We start from the raw sequence: 19,796 nt of genomic DNA on the forward strand, positions 1-19,796 counted from the left end.
GTAGGAGATGTTGACAACACTAATGCTTGAACACAAATGACTAAATTTCGGTAAGTGTTTACCGATTAACTCTTCGTTTCAGTATGGTCTTAAACTTTTGACCAGCTAGTATTTAGGCTAATTTCATTGTGTTCACATTTTCCATATTAAATGCTAAAAAAGTTTATTTTTATTTTCTCTTTTCTTATTTTCATCTTTCGAGGCTCTACTCAAATAAGTGGTTGAGTATAACAACGCAAAATGCATATTTTTTTTCTTTATGTTCATTGGCCTTAAGATTTTGACCAGCAGTGTGTATATATATATACATAGTAATAGATTGTATGAAACAATTACTCTCTTTCACACACACATACATATATATATATATATATATATATATATGAGTGTGTGTGTGAGAGAGAGAAAGAGACTAGTTGTTTCGTGCTATACTGATCATTGTTATTTAACGATTATAATAAATGATAATTAAACACTAAATTTCAAAAAACGTAATTTTCATCACGAATTTTGTTTTTAATTACCGTAGCTACTATGGTAGTTTTAGTGTTTAACACTAGGTAGGAAATATCTACATCTATAGTTTACGAAGCAAACATATCTATTGTTTTATAGTGGGTTATTACCGTGTTTCTCCGAAAATAAGACAGGGCTTATATTAATTTTCACTCCAAAATATGACACTAGGGCTTATTTTCGGGGGATGTCTTATTTTGATATATTAAAAAATGAAGTTATAAAGTAAAACTATTAAACTAACCATTTAAAATAAACTATTATTAAACTATTAAACTAACTGATTAATACTTAAACAAACTAATTAACTAACTATTAAACTAATTAATAAATTAATTTTTTTCTATTTCTTTCCTCTTCCTGCCACTCTTAACTAGGGCTTATTTTAAGGGTAGGGCTTATATTAAAACTATCCCCCAAAATCACACTAGGTCTTATTTTATGGGTAAGTCTTATTATCGGAGAAACACGGTAATATTAATTTGTGTGTAGTATGAGTATTGAGGTCGTTTATTGTTCTTGTGGTATTGTTTGATGAATAAAGAAAAGTGCTGTTTAATTATATCTTTGCAATTTATTGTTAAGAGTGTTCTGCAATATTTAGGCCTAATAGTAGAAAGCACAAATTTAAGTAGGAATAAATTAACCATTAATATTTTTGCAAAGATTTTAAGTTAGATATTATTACTAAACAATTAAAACGTAAATGAGTTATTGCAAAATCCTGTGGTGGTGTTCACAGTATGATTACTAATTAGTTCTAGTCAATTACTGGTAATACGAGTTCTGGTAGTAGTAGCAATAAACACAAGGTAGCTATTGATCCAGTTCATCACGTCATTGTGTGTCATTATTCTATTGACTTTCATTTTCGAAGAAGGATGATTCACTTCCAGATTCTGTAAACAAAGGTAACTACATACGTATTATTAACTTTAAAAAGTGTTATTGTTAACTCGGGCAGTTTAACTAAAAGTAAAATGTGTATGTAAAAGTCACATGATTTATGAAGTCTTGAAAATTTTGATTTCTTGGTGCTACAGTTAATAAATGCTCTAATTATAAAACTAAAGAAAGAATAATAGACAGTAGAACTAAAAATTAGAATGGAGATACTAAAGGGTTGAATGTTAAAAAGGAGTTGATAAAAATGCTGAATTAACAAAGAGTGGTGAAGGTTGTGGTATTGGTACCTTACCAAATTAAATGAAACTTAATAATTATGTGTACTTTACATAAATACCATATCTTGATTATTATACTGTATTAAATGTGGTAAACTATTATGGGTAAGCAGGAATACCATTTGTTTAACATATTTGAACTATAGTAACATATCTTTTGTCTTTGTCACTTAGGATAAGAATAAAGAATTAATATGGAAGCAAGTCAAAATTTGAGGTCTTGTGTAAATAAACAAGATTTTTGTGTTACCCAAAAGTTTTTTCAATTTCAAAGGCTACAAATTAATTTCTTTGATCTAACAGATATCAGAAAAATGTATATATATATATATAATTTGATGCATAAGGAAATCAAATTTGTTAAATTATTGTGTTACTTTATAATACTGTTTTTTGTAGTAGTGCTAGTATTGCCATGTGTAATGTTAATAAATTATCCAATGGGGTATATTTTAGTAATTCATAATATAATTGTATTGGATGACTGCTACTAATGGTGTGGTAAAAATAATGTGATATTGTCTAAATGTTTGTGTACATACCAGCTAGTTATGTGCAAGAGAACAGTCAATGAAATGTGTAAGGTGACAGAAGGCCATTCAGCCACTTGAGGTGATCTCTACCTTCATCAAAAGAAACAAATTTTCATTAAAATAAAAAAGTAGACCAGTCATACATATACATACAGAAAGGCATACAAACCTTTAACAATTCTTAATAGGGATATAAAGAAGAAAATATCGGAGATAAATACTATAAGTTTAAATTGATTGGAAAGATATGTTTTATTGTATAAAGAGTAATCCAGAGACTTGAGTAAAATATAAATTAAGAAATTAAAAAGGGATTATATGAGACATCTTGCTGATAATGTTAAAACTAAAAATAAGGACTCTTTAGGTATGATAAATGAAAGCAAAAGGTTAAAATAAATAGAGATTGGTATCTCAGCATAGCTGGTATGGGTATTAACATTTTTTACTAATAAAATGGAAAATAACGTTTTGATCTTCCTAGATCGTCTTCAGGTTAACAGGTCATCAAGAAATGGGGACTGGGTTCTTAAAACATCATAAATTTCAAGGTTTTTGTTAAAGACTGTGAACTTTTATATTTCCTTTACAATAAAATTTATTAGTATTCTTGAGCAGGATCCTGCTGATGGAAATACTGTAATTGACATGATTTGTATAGATATTAATCATTGGCAGTTAAGTTAAAAGATTTAAGTTATTACAGATAGATAAGACATGAAGACCAAATAAGTTTTTTCTCCAGTTTCAAAGAATGTAAAAGTTTAGGTAATTAGTCCTCTTTTTTCTGAGTTGAATAATTACTATTATTTTTAAAGTGATGATAAGAGTTACAATTAAAATATTAGGTAATTTAATATACTGTATAATTACAAAGATTCTAGAGTCCAGTAAAGGAAACTTTGCATGGCCTTCATTTTTGATTTCATATGACTAACATAGATTTACCAAAGGGAAATATTGCCTAACTTATTTGTTATCTTTTAGCTGAGGGTGTTGCCCATTATCTAGATGGTGGAAAGGGCATGACTTTGTATATTAGGTTTTCAGAAAGCTTTTGATAAAATGCCCAACAAAATACAAAATGCAAAAATAAAATAAGTAGGAGAAAACTAGTTAAATGAATTTAGGGTGATAGATGGAGGGAAGGAAAAGGTTATTATTTGTAGTGAATGAATGAAATTAGACCCTACTTATCATTGGTGTGCCTCAGTGGTCAATGACAGTGATAGAACATATTATTAAAGGTTGTCAATGATATTAAACCCTTGATTATTTCTGGCCATTTTGAAGTACTATAGTATGTCTTGAAATAGTTGTTAAAACTGGAAAAATATTTGATAAATGACCTTAAGTTATAATAAGTACAAGGTAATGTATGTAGCATATCATAATTAGGATCATGTGATTAATACAGATAGAAATGCAACAGAATATTTGATAAAAGGATCTTGATGTAGAGATCTTTAAGTTTCTCAAGCTATGAATACAGTGCTCTGTTGTTAATAGTAAAGCTGTTTATCTCTACATACCTTTCAAGTACAGTCACATAGAACACCTTTTTGCAGTTTTGATCATCTTAACAAAGAAAAGATGTTAACTTATTGGAAAAGGGCTGAGGAGCTCTATTAGGATGGTTTTGGGGATGGATATGTTATAGGAATAGATTAGGATCTTCTAATTTATTTTATCTTGAGAAAAGAAGGGTAAGAGACAATCTTATTAACTTTACAAAATTATTTTAATGATTGATAGGATAAAAGGTTGTGATATTTTTTGTTCTATAGTTTTAAGTTAATAAGATATAAGGACTCTAGTTTAAGATTTTGTAAATGATAAACTAGACTCCAGTTAAGACAATTGTATTTTTACCATTAAGGTGATTGAGATATGGGATGAGTTGCCATTATAGTAGAAGAGACCAGAACATAACAGGAGTACCAGATTGGAATTGGCAATATTCTGAAAAATAAAAGGTGGGTTTGACTTTTTGCTTTTCTTAAACCAGTATATATGTGTGTGTGTGTGTGTGTGTGCACGAGATAGAACAGCATCTTAGAATCAACTTGTTCCTTGTTGTCTATAATTCTTTTAAAAAAATTATAACATGTAATTATTGTTATATTAACTTTTGTGTATTGTTTCTCAGAGAAGATGTGGTCATTGATTCATGCTAACCGAGAAAATTATGGTAATATACCACGTGTTCGATCAAAGCATGCTCTTTGCTCAACCAAAGAAGGAATTATCTATCTACTGGGGGGTCGTTCAGGAAATTTACCTATGAAAGATCTGTGGAAATATGACCCTGGTGAGTACAAATTTTATCTGCTCCATAAAGAGTATTGTGTGTGAGAAGCTGATAGCAGTACTTTTATGAAGTTTTTATAGCATTACTTTAAATGGTTATTTTAATTACAAGTACTTTATGCATTTGAATAGAGATAACTGAAGTCAAAAGTTTGTATTAGCTTTTTTTATAAAAGTAAATGAACCTGTATATCAGTGTGTAAATATAAGTATAATACACACACACACACACACACACACACACACACACACACACACACACATATTAATTATAGTTTTCAATCTCATAAAGTAATTTGACATGATTAGCTTACAATAAGCACAATTCTAACTTCATGTTTCATCAATAGCTGTAATATCAAGATTAAGTATTCTTTTATTTCATCAGTAGTAAATATTTTTAACTTCCACACCAGCCTTTATCCTCAAGTCTTCTCTTTGTTGGCCTACTGAAGGTTTTTTTATTTGTCAAGTCATTATCAGGGGTAGGTGATAACAACCTAATGGAAAAAAAACAACACAAAAAAACCACTGAAGACTGGTGATAGTAGTGTCAGTTTCAGGCTGTTTGACAGATGTACAAATACCTGGAATTACTGCAAGAGACAACCAAATTGTTAATGAGTTTATAGCTCAAGAAAATTGTTCTAGCAGGAGATATCCAGTTTCTTGGGAGGTATTCAGAGAGAAAAGTTAAATTCCTGTAAAATCCAATGCTGAATAGCTACAATAGATAAAAGACTTTTATAAGTTTTTGTTATTGTTCTAGACACACATTGTAAATTTTATATATGCACAGACATATGTGCATGCATTTTTCACTTTGTTTTTGCAAGTTTCAGTTTAAAATTGCAACTTTATTTTTTTTGCTCATTTTGATCTTGTGACTCTAAAACTACATTTAGTTTAATATATTATTTTGTATTGTTTTACTTTAGGTTTGATCATTTGGTTTACTCCATCTGATCTTGAGTTTTAAATTTTTAGCATCATTCAGCTAAAGGTCACTTTAATTTCAGTATTATTTTGAGTTCTTGCTCAACTTGCCAGATTTGTATGAAGTTATTGCCACTTTTTTAATTTTATTATTCAAATCAGGTAGGCTTAACCCTGAAATGTAAAAAAAATTTCCTTGTTAACTTTGTTTTCATGCTTTTAAAGTCATGTGACTTAAGGTTCTGAATGCCCTTGACTCCATTTTCCTACTTTCTATGTAATATATTGCACATAACTCAAGAGAGCGTAAAATAACCCCTTGGTGTGGATTCCTGTACATGGTGAGGGGGCATCCCAGGGAAGGTTCTGTTTTTTCAGTTTACCTCCTCTGGGATCTAAACATTCACCCCTGTGTTTGCTGTGCATGGTGACCTGTAAAGGGGAGGAGAGGATCCTACTGATTGAGGGGTCCAACCCTATCACACCACTTTGGTAGTTTTAGTGTTTAACACTAGGTAGGAATTATCTGCATCTAACACTTTGGCCTTGAATTCCTGTAAATAGGCAGCCTTAGGGTGACCCCCTAGGGTGGTCCACGTGGGCTAGGAACATCCAAGTACCAGTGTTGGATGTTCTCAACAGGTTTTGTGGACATTATATATGGTGCTGGCAGTTTGGTGTAGAGCTCACAAAACCCTGGCATTCCTGCAGTGTCCTTGTTTGGCATTGTAGTGCATCACCTCATAGGGCTCCATGGTGGGTGGGGTCAATGGGCACCAAAATATTCCTTTTTTTTATTATGGATCCTCCAAATAAAAACTAAAAATAGTGAAAAAACAGTCCATAAGTGAAAGACCGCATCTTCAAGATTCTGAGCAGCAATGTTCAACATCTGTAACACCTGTTGTACCTAATTTTCTTATGCTACATTCTCTTTCAGACAGACCTATTGGGTGTCTCCCTTTTTCATTCAGAAGGAACTAGAGGGACTTGCTGGCTCTCCAAAGTCAGTAAAGAAGCTTCAATTTGGTGGCACAGTGGTGGAAACATCCACATCTCAACACATTGAACTCTTCTTGCATTCAAAGGTGATTGGGGATATACCTATTGAGGTTTTGCTTCATGCTACTTTGAATTTATCATGATGAGTTATTGTTGAGACGGATTTGAAGAACATCCCCGAGTCAGAGATTCTCACTGGTTTCAACACCCAAGGAGTTTCTGCAGTGAGGTGTATCTCCACTTGCAAAGATGGAATTACGATGCTGAGCAGTGTCCTCATTCTGACATTTACATTACCACGTCCACCTCCCACCATCAAGGCAGGTTATCTTAATTGCAGGGTACAGCCATACATTCCAAAACCTCTCAGATGTTTCCAGTGTCAGCGGTTCGGTCACTTGAAGACATCATGTCATGGTTCCTTGACATGTGCTTGTTGCGGTGGCAAGAACCATGATGCCTACAAGCATGAAACAGACCCTCATTGCATTAATTGCAATGGCTCTCACCCATCCTACTTTTGTTCTTGCCCAATACGTTTGGAAGAAAAAGAGTTGCAGCTTTTGAAGACGATTCAAAACATTACTCACCCTGAGTATGCTGCTGCACTTTGTTTCACTACTACAGTGGGAGTGCAAACGGATTTCTCTGTGCCTCCAAAAAAATCGTTCTCAAACCAAATGAAAAGTCTTTTAACCTCCATGGTTAAAAAAGTTGATGAATAAACTTCAACACCCATCTCTATCTTTAATGTACATTTCAGCAAATCCCAAGATCCATTTCCTCTAGTTCTGGGTATGGGCATTTCCTCGGTTACATCGTCTCTCACCCCAAGATACAAAACGGTCATTCCTTCACATCCTTGGTTGCTGGAATCCTCTTTCAACAGCAAAGACCAGCCCAATTGACCCAGGGCAGGATTCGTGGAGGTTGATAGACCTACCTAGAATAAAGATAGTAAATAATAAAGATGTGGTTGTAAACAGAAGGGCTCTCCACCCAATCTGCCTACACAGAAATAAAAATGGCCACCTTGATACAATGGAACTGTGGAGGTTTACATTCTGATCTGGATGACATCAAAACACTGATTGCTTCCTACCATCCTGTATGTCTCTTCATACAGAAAACATTTTTGAAACCTGCTAATACAGTCACCTTTCGGCAGTTTTCTTTCTACAGAAATGACAGGCTCAGTGGCAGTGCCAAGAGGGGCCTCCCTTCCCAAATGAGCCAAGCCCCTCAATATTGTTACCTATATATATTCATAAAATATGGAAAACACAATTGTCGTTGTTGCTTAACAATTAAAAAAAAGAGACAAGATCTGTAGAACTCAACGTCTTCATTAAGATGGAAGTATGTGTCATGCGTCCCATAGCAACGTACTGAATGCACTGAAACTCATGCGCTTTATTGCCGCTCCCTGTGTAATGCCATTCTATCTTGAGCTTTGACGAAGATTAGATATCCACGTTGATTATGAGTTACAATACAACATCAGGGATTTTACTTGATAAACCAAAAGTTTCACAGGTATTTACCCATTAATTTCATTTATCTTTTATTGAAAAGTAAAACATAGCATGCACGTATAAGTGTATTGTGTATAGGTCAGAACTATGAAGCATTTAGTCGGTGTTGTGTCCTCTGTGAGATCATTTTGCATTGTGTATCAGCCATCCAAAATTGTACTGATGATTGTGGCATACACTTAAAATTTTGACTTACAATCCAATTAATGTTATACTTATGATTAGATAATAACCTTACATGTTAACTGACCAAATAATATTTCTAAACAATTCTAGAATGAATTTTGAGATTGTCATTGGACTATTTAAAAGTGCCTAATTTAATGTAATGTAGCAGTTACATTATTGTAACAGGTGCTTGTCACACTTATGATAATAATAAGAATATCACAGTCACAATTTGGCCTGTATGAATAATGTGAACTTATGAAGAAACCAGCCTTTCTGTGAAGGTCAACTGCAATTTAGACATTTTGTTTTGGTGCTACTATGACCATTCAATATCCAGGCCGTGGGTTTGCTTTGTTCGAGTGTGCGATTCCCGCCTCGAATGCCTTAAGCGTATGATCACTGAGCCACTGACCATGGTGTATGCTCTGCGTACAGCTAATGATTGGCTCAGCCCAATCGAGATCCATATGCCAACCGCACACACCCCCGTCCCGCTCACTCCCATTAGCTGCCCACAGTTTTACAACATGCCCTATCAAAGCTGTGTTTGTGTTCCTTAATTAGCCCTGTAATTTTACATTATCACTACCCTTTAATTAAGTACTTGTGCTATATGGTTAAAGATAAACACTTTCTCTAACAGTATTTCACATATATGTTCTGGATTTTCATGTGCTATTAATATAATTTGGTGATTTCAATGCCACAGAGCAGTTGTTTGTAATGTTGAACTATATTTACTTGGTATTTGTTCCTTATTCATGAAATGACCCAATAGTATGTATGTTATATCTTTTTCCTTAGATTTCAATGTTTAAAATGAATATCCTTTGTAAGCCTTAATGCCACTATAAGGAGAGAAATTCCCATTCGTTTCACATATACTAACACAACTTGGAAGTAAGAAGTGGTACTAGCAGTCAGCCGGCTCGGGGGTCACTTTGATGTTCGTGAAGCTCTGTATAAAAGGGAGTTATGTTTGTTTATGTGTCTTTCTCTCTCTTTGGTACTCGACCTCACACTGGAACACACACTCAGTTTGGATTAATAAACGGAAATGAAAATCAGCGACTCATTTTCAAACAAGGACACCAACACACAAGACAAGAGTTAGACATCACCCACCAAAACATAAACCAGTCATACTATACATAGGGTTGATTATGCAACACTACTTGCTACCCAAGAAGAGGCAGCAAGTAGATGGTCCTACAAACTCATGTGGTGCAAGTGAGGAGGACAGTGGTGATGGTGAGAATGCAGACACGACTAGTGTGGGACCTTAGCTGCAAGAGGGCACCACTCACACCCAAGGTGAAAAACTGCCACCAGGACCCAAGGACCTGAGCCAGCTTCCAGATAGTGGTCCTACCTGTCCAGACTTGAAGAGATACCCGGCCACAGAATACAGCAGCCAGTCAAGGTAATTCAACAAGAATTGGCGTGATCAGCACTTGTGGTTAGCGTACTTTGTAACCCAAGATGCTAAATTCTGCTTCGCATGTCGTCTTTTCAGTCACACACACTTCTGTAAAACTGAGAAATCCTTCACCCATGAAGGCTTCTGGAACTGGAAGAAGGTGACCAAATCACTGAAGTCCCATAATAACTCTGCAGGAGACAAGTTTGTCATGCAAGATTGGGCAGAGTTTAAATTGCAGAAAACATAGGGTGCAAGGATCCAACATGCTCTCAATGCAAGCCATGCTAAAACTGTGGAGGAAAACTGACATTACATAAGAGCCATGATATATGCACTGCTCTACACAGCCTGCCAGAATGAAGCCCAGAGAGGTCAAGGGAAGGTAGTCAGTCAGATAATAGGGGCAATTTCATAGATCTTCTTGACATGATTTCCAGGTATGATGAAATTGTGAAGGAGAAGCTGAGTGGTCCTGGCAATGCCAAGTATATGCACCATAATATCCAAAATGAACTGCTTGACATCACAGCTGGAATGATCAGGAAGGATATCAGCAAAGAGGTCATGGAAGCTGAGCATTTTGCTCAAATGGTGGATGAAACAAAGGATGTGAGCAAACAAGAACAGCTGTCTATTGTGGTAAGGTACCTCCACCAACAGAGCCTTCATGAAGAGTTCCTGGACTTCACAGTTGCTGTGGGTCTGGATGCAGATTCATTGCTCAAGAAAATCATGGAGACTCTGGCTAAATGTGCTATTGATCATAATGCCTGCATTGGCCAGTGCTATGACAGAGCTGCAGTCATCTCAGGGCACATCATTGGCATACAGAAGAGGTTCAGGAGAGAGGTGTCTCAGGCTGTGTATGTCCACTGCTATGCACACAGGCTCAACCTTGTGCTAGTTGATTGTGTGTACAATGTCCAGGCTGCAGTAGAGTTCTTTGTGACAAGTTAGAAGCTGTACAAATTCTTCTGTACATCAGTTGTGCATGAAGAATTTCTCAAGGTGCAGAAGGAGCTTGAACTCGTGAGCCAGCACATAGAGTTGAAGCGACTGTCAGACACAAGATGGACCTGCCAGCATGCTTCTTGTCTGGCTGTGAAAAGAACCCTCCCTGCCAGTGGCCATAGAAAAACTACTGCTGATGACAAAACAGCTATCAGACCACCTCCAGTCACCTGACCTGCAGCTGGTCTCTGCAGAGTACCCAGTGCAATCTGTCATCTCTGGTCTCTCAGAAATGAGAACTGAAGCAGCATGGAAAGACTTGGAAGAGTCTGCTGAGTATATATCTAAGAAAGTGGGAATACGCACTGAGATAGTGCATCAAGGTGGACAGCGATCTGCCCCAGACACCTGGACGAATTCATAATCACATCTAGTACTGGCCAAAGAGAGGAACCAACACCAGATGCCAGGAGACACACCTTCTATGCCATTATAGACAGGATGTTCAACGAGCTGAATAGAAGATCCTCCTCTGATGTCTGCAGTGTTCTGATGGGTGCAACTGCATTGAACCCCAAACACTCCACATTTCTGGACATGCAAGCACTCTTAGGAATGACAGCAAACTATAGTGTGGCAGAGGATGACTTCACAGTGGAGGTCCACTAGTTGAACCAGCTAATTGCCAGGAAGAAAAATAAGGGGCAGGAAGTATCCACACCATTGGAGCTTGCAACCATGCTGGAGCCATACAAGGATGCCTTCATGGATCTCCACAAACTTGTATGCATCGCTGTGACTCTGCCTGTCACTTCAGTTGCTTGTGAGAGAAGTTTCTCATGTCTGAAGCTTTTCAAGACATACTTGTGCAACAGCAATGGTAACAACCCCACCAACAACCTTGCTGTCATATCAGTAAACTCCAGGAGGGCAAAACAACTCTATTGATACTGTTATAGACATATTTGCTGCCAATCACCAGAACAGATGCATTGTTTTGAAGTAACATTGATTATAAACACAACATGATGAAAGATAGTTTGCCTGATAGTGACCTTACTTTTCCTCAGAGTGTATTAACTTCACATGGGATAATTTGTTTCTGCGATGTAAACTATGTCTTTATGTTAAATTTCTTTTGATTTGTAGCTTTACTCTTAATGGTATATCAGATGTTCAACCTAAGCTGATCTTGATTTTCTTTAGTATTATGTATTACCTTGGGTGGAATTTAGGTGAGCTTCCTGTTTTACATATACGCATATTTTCATAAACAGATAATTTTTAATTTGTAATATTGAATTATTAATCAGAGTATGAGTTTCCAATGAAAACTGCATTGAAATTGCAGTTCAAAATAGCACACCTTTCTGAAATGTACCTTGGTATTTACATTATTTTAATTTACCATCTATATTTCATATAGATGGCATTTTGGGAAGCCCCTCCACAGTTTACTTCAGCCCCCCCAACAAGAATATCCTTGTGCCACCACTGAACAGGCTGTGTGATGGATAGATGCGTAGAGGGGTGGCAATGTTGGTTGATCAACATGTGCCCACCTTGTATTTGCCACTTGTCACACCCTTGGAGGCTGTAGCCATTTGTGCTTCCATGGGTCATCCCATCACTGTGTGTTTTCTCTACCTGTTGGCCGGAGAGATCTATGATCAGTCAGTCCTTGGTCCTCTGATTGAACAGTTGTCATCTTGCTTTTTAATCCTGGGGAATTTAATGGACATCATCCCTTCTGGGGAAGTGCTGATATTGATGGGAAGGGTCTCTCTGTAGAGTATATGCTCTCTGATCACAACCTTTCTCTTTTAAATAGTGGTTCATATTCTTATTTTCACGTTTCTAGTCAGTCCTTTACTGCTATTGATCTCTTGATTTGCTCCTCTTCTCTATTCTCCCACTTTCTGTGGAGGGTTGACAGTAACCCCCAAGGCAGTGATCATTCTTCTATAATCTTGAGAGAGACTGGCTATGGTGGATTCTGACAACGGTGCTCCACCATGGACCACCTAATTAGACAAGAAATGTCAATCAGAGAAGCCTTTCTCAAACAACATCTTGTATCAATATTCTTTGACAATGAGAAGGCTTATGATACAACATTGGGGTATGGCATTTTGCAAGACCTTTATTTATGTGGGTTATGTGGCCAATTGTCCATTTTTATTAAAACTTTTTTCATGGACAGGCTGTTCCGATTTCATGTGGGCTCGACACATTCCTGTTCTTTTCTACATGAACTTGGAGTCATCCATCAGGTCTGTGTTTTGAGTGTCACACTTTTCAGTATAGAGATTAATGCCATCACAATTGCAAATGGGCTCTGTGTCGATGACTTTCACACCTCATGTCAGTCGTTGAACATGAGGTATATTGAGCAGCAGCTACAGACTGCCCTCATTGTTTACTGAAGTGGACCACAGCAAATGGCTTTAACTTCGTGCCTCTAAAACCATTTGCATGTACTTTTGCCACTAACAGGGTATTCACCCTGATTCTGAAATCCATATTGGTGAAATTATGGTCCCTGAGACAAATTTCTTGAGACTTATCTTTGACTGTAAGCTGACCTTTATACCATACATTAAACAGCTACGGGTCAAATGTACAAGAGCAATGAACATCCTCCGTGTCCTCTCTTCCATCACATGGAGAGCAGATCAATGTTCTATGCTAAAGATATATCAGGCTCTTATTCCATCAAAACTAGACTGTGGATCACTGGTCTATTGCTCTGTCAGGATCTCAGCCTTGAAGATGCTGGACTCTGTTCATCATAAGGGTCTTTGGCTCTGCACTGGAGCTTTCTGCTCTTCCCCAGTTCAGAGCTTATACACAGAGCCTCATGTACCTCCTCTTCGCCTGTGCTGTTTGCAACTGTCTTTACTGTATGCTTTGAAACTTCGATCCTTACCACAGCATCCCACATGGTGTTGTGTGTTATTGTTCCTTGGTGGGCCTAACTTTTCCAGACCAGACAATCTATCATTGCTCCTTTTGGCTTTAGTATCCAGGTGCAGTTGGATGAATTGTATCCACTGGTCAGTTCATCTCACCTTGGCTTTTACTACAGTTCCCAGATGTGACCTATCTTTATGTCACCTGAGAAAAGCAGACACTCTCAATTGGAAGTATCGTCTTTTATTTACTGAACATCTTTTGAACAATCATTCCATTCCAATTTATACAGATGGTTCAAAATCAGGTAATTCTATGGGCTCTGCCATGGTTTGTTGCAGTTCCGTGATTGCGCACAGAATCCCCTCTACAGCTTCTATGTTCACTGCTGAACTGTATGCCATTTCTCTTGCCCTGGATCACATAGAAGCTAAGTCTCAAACTGCACTATTTATACTGACTTGCTTAGTTCTCTAGTGACCCTGGAATCACTTCATGTTAGTTCACACCCTGTTTTCACCGATATTCAAAACCAACTGGCCCATTTCTCTTTGACATCTACTTCTCTCCATTTTTTCTGTTACTGGGCCATGTTGGTATTTGCAGGAACAAGCTTGCTGACAATATAGCTAAATCTGTCTGCTCTGGCACTATCACTGCTGTGCCTGTTCTGTAGTTAGACTGTGGTCCTGTATTTAAGGCTCAGCTCCATGCCAATTGGCAGTTGACTTGGAGTGAGCAATCTGTTAGTCTTCCTGGGAAGTTATGATAATTAAAATTATGCCACAGAAAGTTCTTTACAACTTGTTTTATTTTATTTTTTCTCTTACCGCTCTAGACTAGTTGTAAACATTGGTTTTAATACCATTTATGCTTTTTAAAAACGTTTTTTTGTTTTACCTTAATTTCCTTTTATGAATTACACCAAATTTACTTTAATTTTAACTTCTTACTAGATGTTTGGTGCAGATAGCCTAGCTGCTTTGTGCCATAAAATGCCAAATCAACCAACTCAACTCTTCATCCAGTATTTTGGATGTCTTTTAATATGCTGGTTGTACTGTCCTCCAGATGTTTTCTTCACTTCATCCAATGTGATCAGGTTTTTCAATTCCATGCCTTTCCTTTTGGCATTACATTTTCTACTTATGTTCCCAATGAAGTCATAAATCTCTTTTTATGATGTTTATTGATTAGGGATAAGATTCCAATACTACATGAATAATTTGCTTTTCCTCATCCCATTTTAGGAAGAATTCTTCTCTTTCACCCAGATTATCCTGTGGAATGCTGCTCAGCTGACCTACCTTGTCAAGCCTTTCAAGTCTTTTTCTTATGCCTACTCATTGTTTGATACATTTGGACATGTTCGTCAACTTGGATTTCATTTGAGCTCAGCCTTCACCACTTCTCAGTGAAGAATATAATGTAATCAAATTTTGTGCATCTCATTTACCCTTAGCCTGTGAGGTTCTTTCACATTTTAGTACTCTGTTTTCTCTTCAACTACTCATTCCTTTATTACATGCATGAACATTCTCCAGTGGTCAGTGCAGGATCAGTGAAATCTTTCCTGAATCTTTTACCCTTGATTGTGAGTCTTCTCTCTTCTCTTGGTGAGGACATGTCTTAGTGGCTTGGTCATGACAATACCACAATGAGCATCTCTTGCTGCTTGGAAATGGTATGAAGATATGACTTTATGTATGTAGGCTTCTAAGCAGCATTCATTCTGCCTTAGTCTTTTCAAACTTTTCTCCATCAATTTGGCATTTTACATTTCCTCCCTCTTCCTGTCATTTTAGTTGGTCATGATCCACTCTGATAATTTCAAGGTCATTTCGTGTATCAACCACCAGAGAGGTATCTGTTTGCTTCCATGCATTTGACTTTTTTTTGTTAGTTTTTTTTGGCTCATTTCCGTTAAGTATGTCTTAAGCTTTCTCATGTATCAGGTGTTCAGAGCTTGTCTGTCAAAGAGAAAATATCTGCCACCAAGATTCTACTGATGGAGTGGTCTCTCCACCCCCAGTTTTTTTGTTGGGGTTATTCTTGGTCGGGAATGTTTTTCATCAGTTCTTCTGCCACTCCTCTTAACACTAACTTACTCATTTCTAATCCTCAGTTGATGCTCTCAGTCATGACTGGCCTCACCTTTTTCTGTATATTTACCCTTTTCATTTTTTCATTCATTTCCTCACTTTGATACATAATACTCCTTGTAAGTACTGTTGATAGCACTTCTTTGGCTGACACTAACCTGGTTTATTCTGCTTAATCAATTGGCATCAAGGCCCCTTTTTCCTTTGCTCCATTCTTACTATTTTTTATTCCAATCACATACTTCAGTCTTTCACCCATGAGTGTTGCACCTTCATCTTTATGTTTGGGATTTGTCTGGTGTGTTACTCTCAGAACTGTTCTGTCTGATTGTTTATTATTTTTCTGTTCGTTTTCAGTTCTTTTCATCTGTCAGTGGAAGTAGCAGGTATTCAGTGTTAATCCTTATGCCATTACCTTTCTCTAGGCCATCTTACTGTATTCCATATTTTGGCCATTTTCACATAATTGTTCAATTGTGGATGGTCAATTTCTACCATTGCTGGTTTTTTGGTGGCTTTTCCAGGTGCATTTCCCTTTTCTATTAACAATTCAAACAGACCATGCAAAACCATATAATGGGAGTAAAATGAAAGAGTCAGTGAAGTAGGTAGGATCTGAACAAAGTGGACAGGATAAGAGAAGAAAAATCTGTTGGCTTCATGTTCCTCCTACCATATTTCTCTGAAGACATATTTCTTGCCTGTTGTTGTTTGGATGTATGTTATTTGTGCTTCCTGTGTCTCTCTTTCACAGTATTTATTTACTCCAAGCAGGCCCTTCTAAAATTGCTTAGGAAGGTGAACATTCTTTCACTTCTCTCTTTATATTTCTCACCCCTTATGTTCATTTGGACTTGAAGTGTCTGCAGGCTGTTTGATAATATTTGACACATTTTTCTATGGGATGCCCTTAATCTTGAGATCCCTCTTCATTTAGATATCTTCTATTCTTAGTGGATGGGTCCATTAAATCCTCAGGCTGATGCATTTTTCTGTAGATATTGATGTTCCAAGGGTCTGCATAAGAGAGAAACATGAAAGTGAGATAGGTGACGAATCTGATGTGACAAAACGTGAAAGGGCCTGCAAAAGGGTCCACATCTACTTTGAGGATGATCCTGCATATATTCATTCCCATTACCTTCATCACCTGACCTGTTTGTGTCTTTTGGGATTTTGACTTCATCTGGTTACTATTCTTCAATCTACCAACTAAGTTTGAGAGGGTTAAGTACATATTCTTCTTCATAATCCTGTTTCATTTTATAGAATCACACCAGGTGGCTTTTTGCTTCAGTTGGTTTCTTGACTTCCATCAATTTATTATGAGAACTTTTCTCACCCTAAAAGGGTCTTTTGTCCCAGTTCTTGAGATGGCTAAGTTGGAGATCTCGTATGTTTATTTTATCATTTGTCTCCATCCAAACAAGCCTCCATTCTCTTCTCCTCCTTCAGGGGGGGCATATTTGGGTTGGTTGGTCAGTGGAAGGAGTTGCATCCTGCATCCATTTAGTTTCTCCTTCATTTGGGTATTCTTAGTTAATATCTCTAGAAGGTCCAGCCTTTTCTTCTTCAGAAGGACATGGAGTAGTTGATGTCCCATGTTTTATTCTCATCTTTTCTCACTGTGTGTGAGGTTCTGTCTCTTTCAGAGACTAGGTCTTCAATGTATACTCTTGGTTTGCACTCCTTTGTGACATCTAGAATAAACTCTGCACAATCACTGGATGCTCCTTTGTGATTCCATGTCTTCTACTTCTTGCCTTCCTCACTCAGTGACATCATCTGACTTAATAAAACTTGTCCCATATTCCTCTTGCCTGGGTCTCCATCTGTTTCCAGATGCCTCTTTGAGAAGATAGGCAGCACTTCTTAGCTCTTGCATAAAATCAGGTCAGTGGTCCTGTGCCATATCATACCTTCATATCTACCCTTTAGAACTCTTGGCGATACATCAAATTTTGGATCATTTTGTTGTGATGGTTCATAGATATCTAGTAATGATACAACTCTGTAGTTGTCTTCTGTATCAGCCACCAGGGGATGCTCAATCCTGCTCTTTCTTTTTTCATGCATTCAACCTCTTTTTTTGGTTCTATTCTTTACAAGCACTTTTCATACTTTGTTATATTCAAAGTGCTCTGAATCTTGTCACAGATCAACTCTAGACATCTACCAAGATGCTGCCTCTAGAGCGGTTCCTCAATCCTGTGGCATTCAGTTGGCTATGCTTTCATCTGGGTACTTCTAAATATTTTTGTTGTTCATCTTAACACCATATGACCTTCTCTTTTTTTTTTCCCATTCCTCATCCCTCAGCTCCAGCTGTGGATGCATTCAGTCAGGACTGGTCCAACCTTTTGCTCTATTCTTACCCTTCCATTTGTCTTCTTCCTCATGTGCTTTCCTTCATTTAGGACACTGTGTTGAGCCCTTCTGTTAACTTTGTACTTTCTAACTTAGCCACAATTTTCTGTGTTTAACCTTCTATCACCTGAAATCTTTCAGTTGTTATTGCTTTCTTTCCTACCTGTCAGTGCCATCTTTCCAACTTCATATGTGGGTTTTATTCAGTCTCTTGCAATCTGCTTCAGGCTATATTCTATTATAACCTTATTTTTTCTTCCTTTCTTTTCCTTCTCCTTACTTTTTTACTAATGTAAATGGTACATTTTAAGCCATATGTCTCTGTGTTATGGCTTATTTCCTTTTGAGCCTAATGTTCCATACATTTGACTTTTTCACCTGGCTTTTTGACATTGGTTTGTCCATTTCTACCATTGAAAACTACAAGGTGGTTCTGCCAGTAGTTTTTGATTTTCTTCTTTTCATTCTGTGTTTCCCTTAAGCAGTATTTTTACTCTACCTTACATGCAAACAGTGAAAGTTGGACATCTTTACTCCTGGTGTTTCCTGAAGCCTTTATCATTATTCCTATCTTCTTCTTTATCCCTAAGACATCTGGAGCTTTGGAGGGAAAAAGCAAGTTCACCACCTATTTCCTTCCCATCTGTTGCTTATCTTTATTCTAAGTCTGATTCTGTTCACCTTTGTACCATGTGTAATCTTCATCGTTATGTGGCCTACACTTCCCAATTTTTGTTTCCATTCCTGGCTTTTAGCTCTTAAAATTTTTACCCAAATCTCTCAACTGTTACTCTTACTGGTTGGCTCCTTCAGTTCATCTGTCTGGCTTGTACTTTATTAGATAGAGTTTCTTATTACATATTCTAAGTTTCATATCACTAAGTTTTCATATTTTTCTCTTGTCCATTGGAGGGTAGTATATGGGTTGGCATGTGGACCATGCCTCATACTTGCATTGCACATCATCATTATTTAGTCATCTTTTTTGTTTTGATATCATTTGCCTCCCTTTCCCACTCTCCATACTTGTTACCAACTTTTAATGGGTATGTTTGTTTGTTTTTCTTACCTTTACAGTGGCCTATATTTACGTATCTGGATGGAATGAGTGACAAATTGCCAAGGAACACTTAGTGTTAAATATGCATCATGTGATTTTTAAAGTCTGTAGTACTCGTTGATAGAATGGGGTGCTCTAAAAGTCCATTTGAGGGTTTCTTGCAGTATACTGCTTCATAAATAATGTCAATTGCACATCATACCACCTCTTGGAGTATCATGAGTAAAGCAGTATCAGGATGCTGTCCATCCCTTTGGTCCTACTTGAATAAACCAAAATTGGCTTGATTTTCATAATAAGGTTTTAATGGTCATAAGGTTGCATTCTTTTGGACTTCCTACTGCATTTTCTCTCTTCTAGTGGAGTACAGAAGTTCTTGCTACTTACCAGTTCCTAGTGGTTGCAATGGTGGACCATGGAGGCTTATTCCTGAGTAGGACTACTCCCATTCGGTAGAGAATAGAGTGGTGGTATTATGTTCATGTAGATTTTGTGTACTTTCCTTTAATTTTAACTTTATACACCTAAAAATATAATGAAAACAAATATGTAAATACCTAAAGATTTGTGTTTAAAATGTTCTATAACATATACTCAGAAGAAGGGTTGGAGGGGAAGAAAAACATTAAATAAAAATAAAGCAGTTTATTTTGTATGTAAATATTGAAAATAACTCAGTTGTGCTTGAAGTTTTATCAACCTCAAGTGAGAAAGAAACAATTAGCAGTGATATTTTCAACTGCTGATATTAATTTAGGTGTTTGACAATAAGTTTAGGAAGAAACAACTTTTA

The 19,796-nt window shown here is 36.8% G+C and overlaps 1 protein-coding gene across 11 annotated transcripts in view; it reads left to right on the forward strand.

The window, feature by feature from the left end:
* The first annotated feature begins 694 nt into the window (after positions 1 to 694).
* The window catches only part of LOC143233864 (uncharacterized), an 85,673-nt gene continuing 66,571 nt past the window's right edge, over positions 695 to 19,796 (forward strand). Inside the window, exons 1-4 of one of the 11 annotated variants that reach the window (XM_076470671.1) lie at positions 696 to 961; positions 1,394 to 1,427; positions 4,113 to 4,209; positions 4,383 to 4,544. In XM_076470671.1, coding sequence (XP_076326786.1) covers positions 4,388 to 4,544 — 157 coding nt within the window. In that variant the 5' untranslated portion in view covers positions 696 to 961; positions 1,394 to 1,427; positions 4,113 to 4,209; positions 4,383 to 4,387. Of the gene's footprint in view, positions 1,428 to 4,112; positions 4,210 to 4,382; positions 4,545 to 19,796 lie in introns of those variants that run through there. The other 10 variants (XM_076470676.1, XM_076470674.1, XM_076470675.1 and 7 more) reach the window with 10 other exon arrangements.

This window comes from Tachypleus tridentatus, chromosome 12, assembly GCF_004210375.1.
Source record: "Tachypleus tridentatus isolate NWPU-2018 chromosome 12, ASM421037v1, whole genome shotgun sequence".
NCBI lineage: Eukaryota > Metazoa > Arthropoda > Merostomata > Xiphosura > Limulidae > Tachypleus > Tachypleus tridentatus.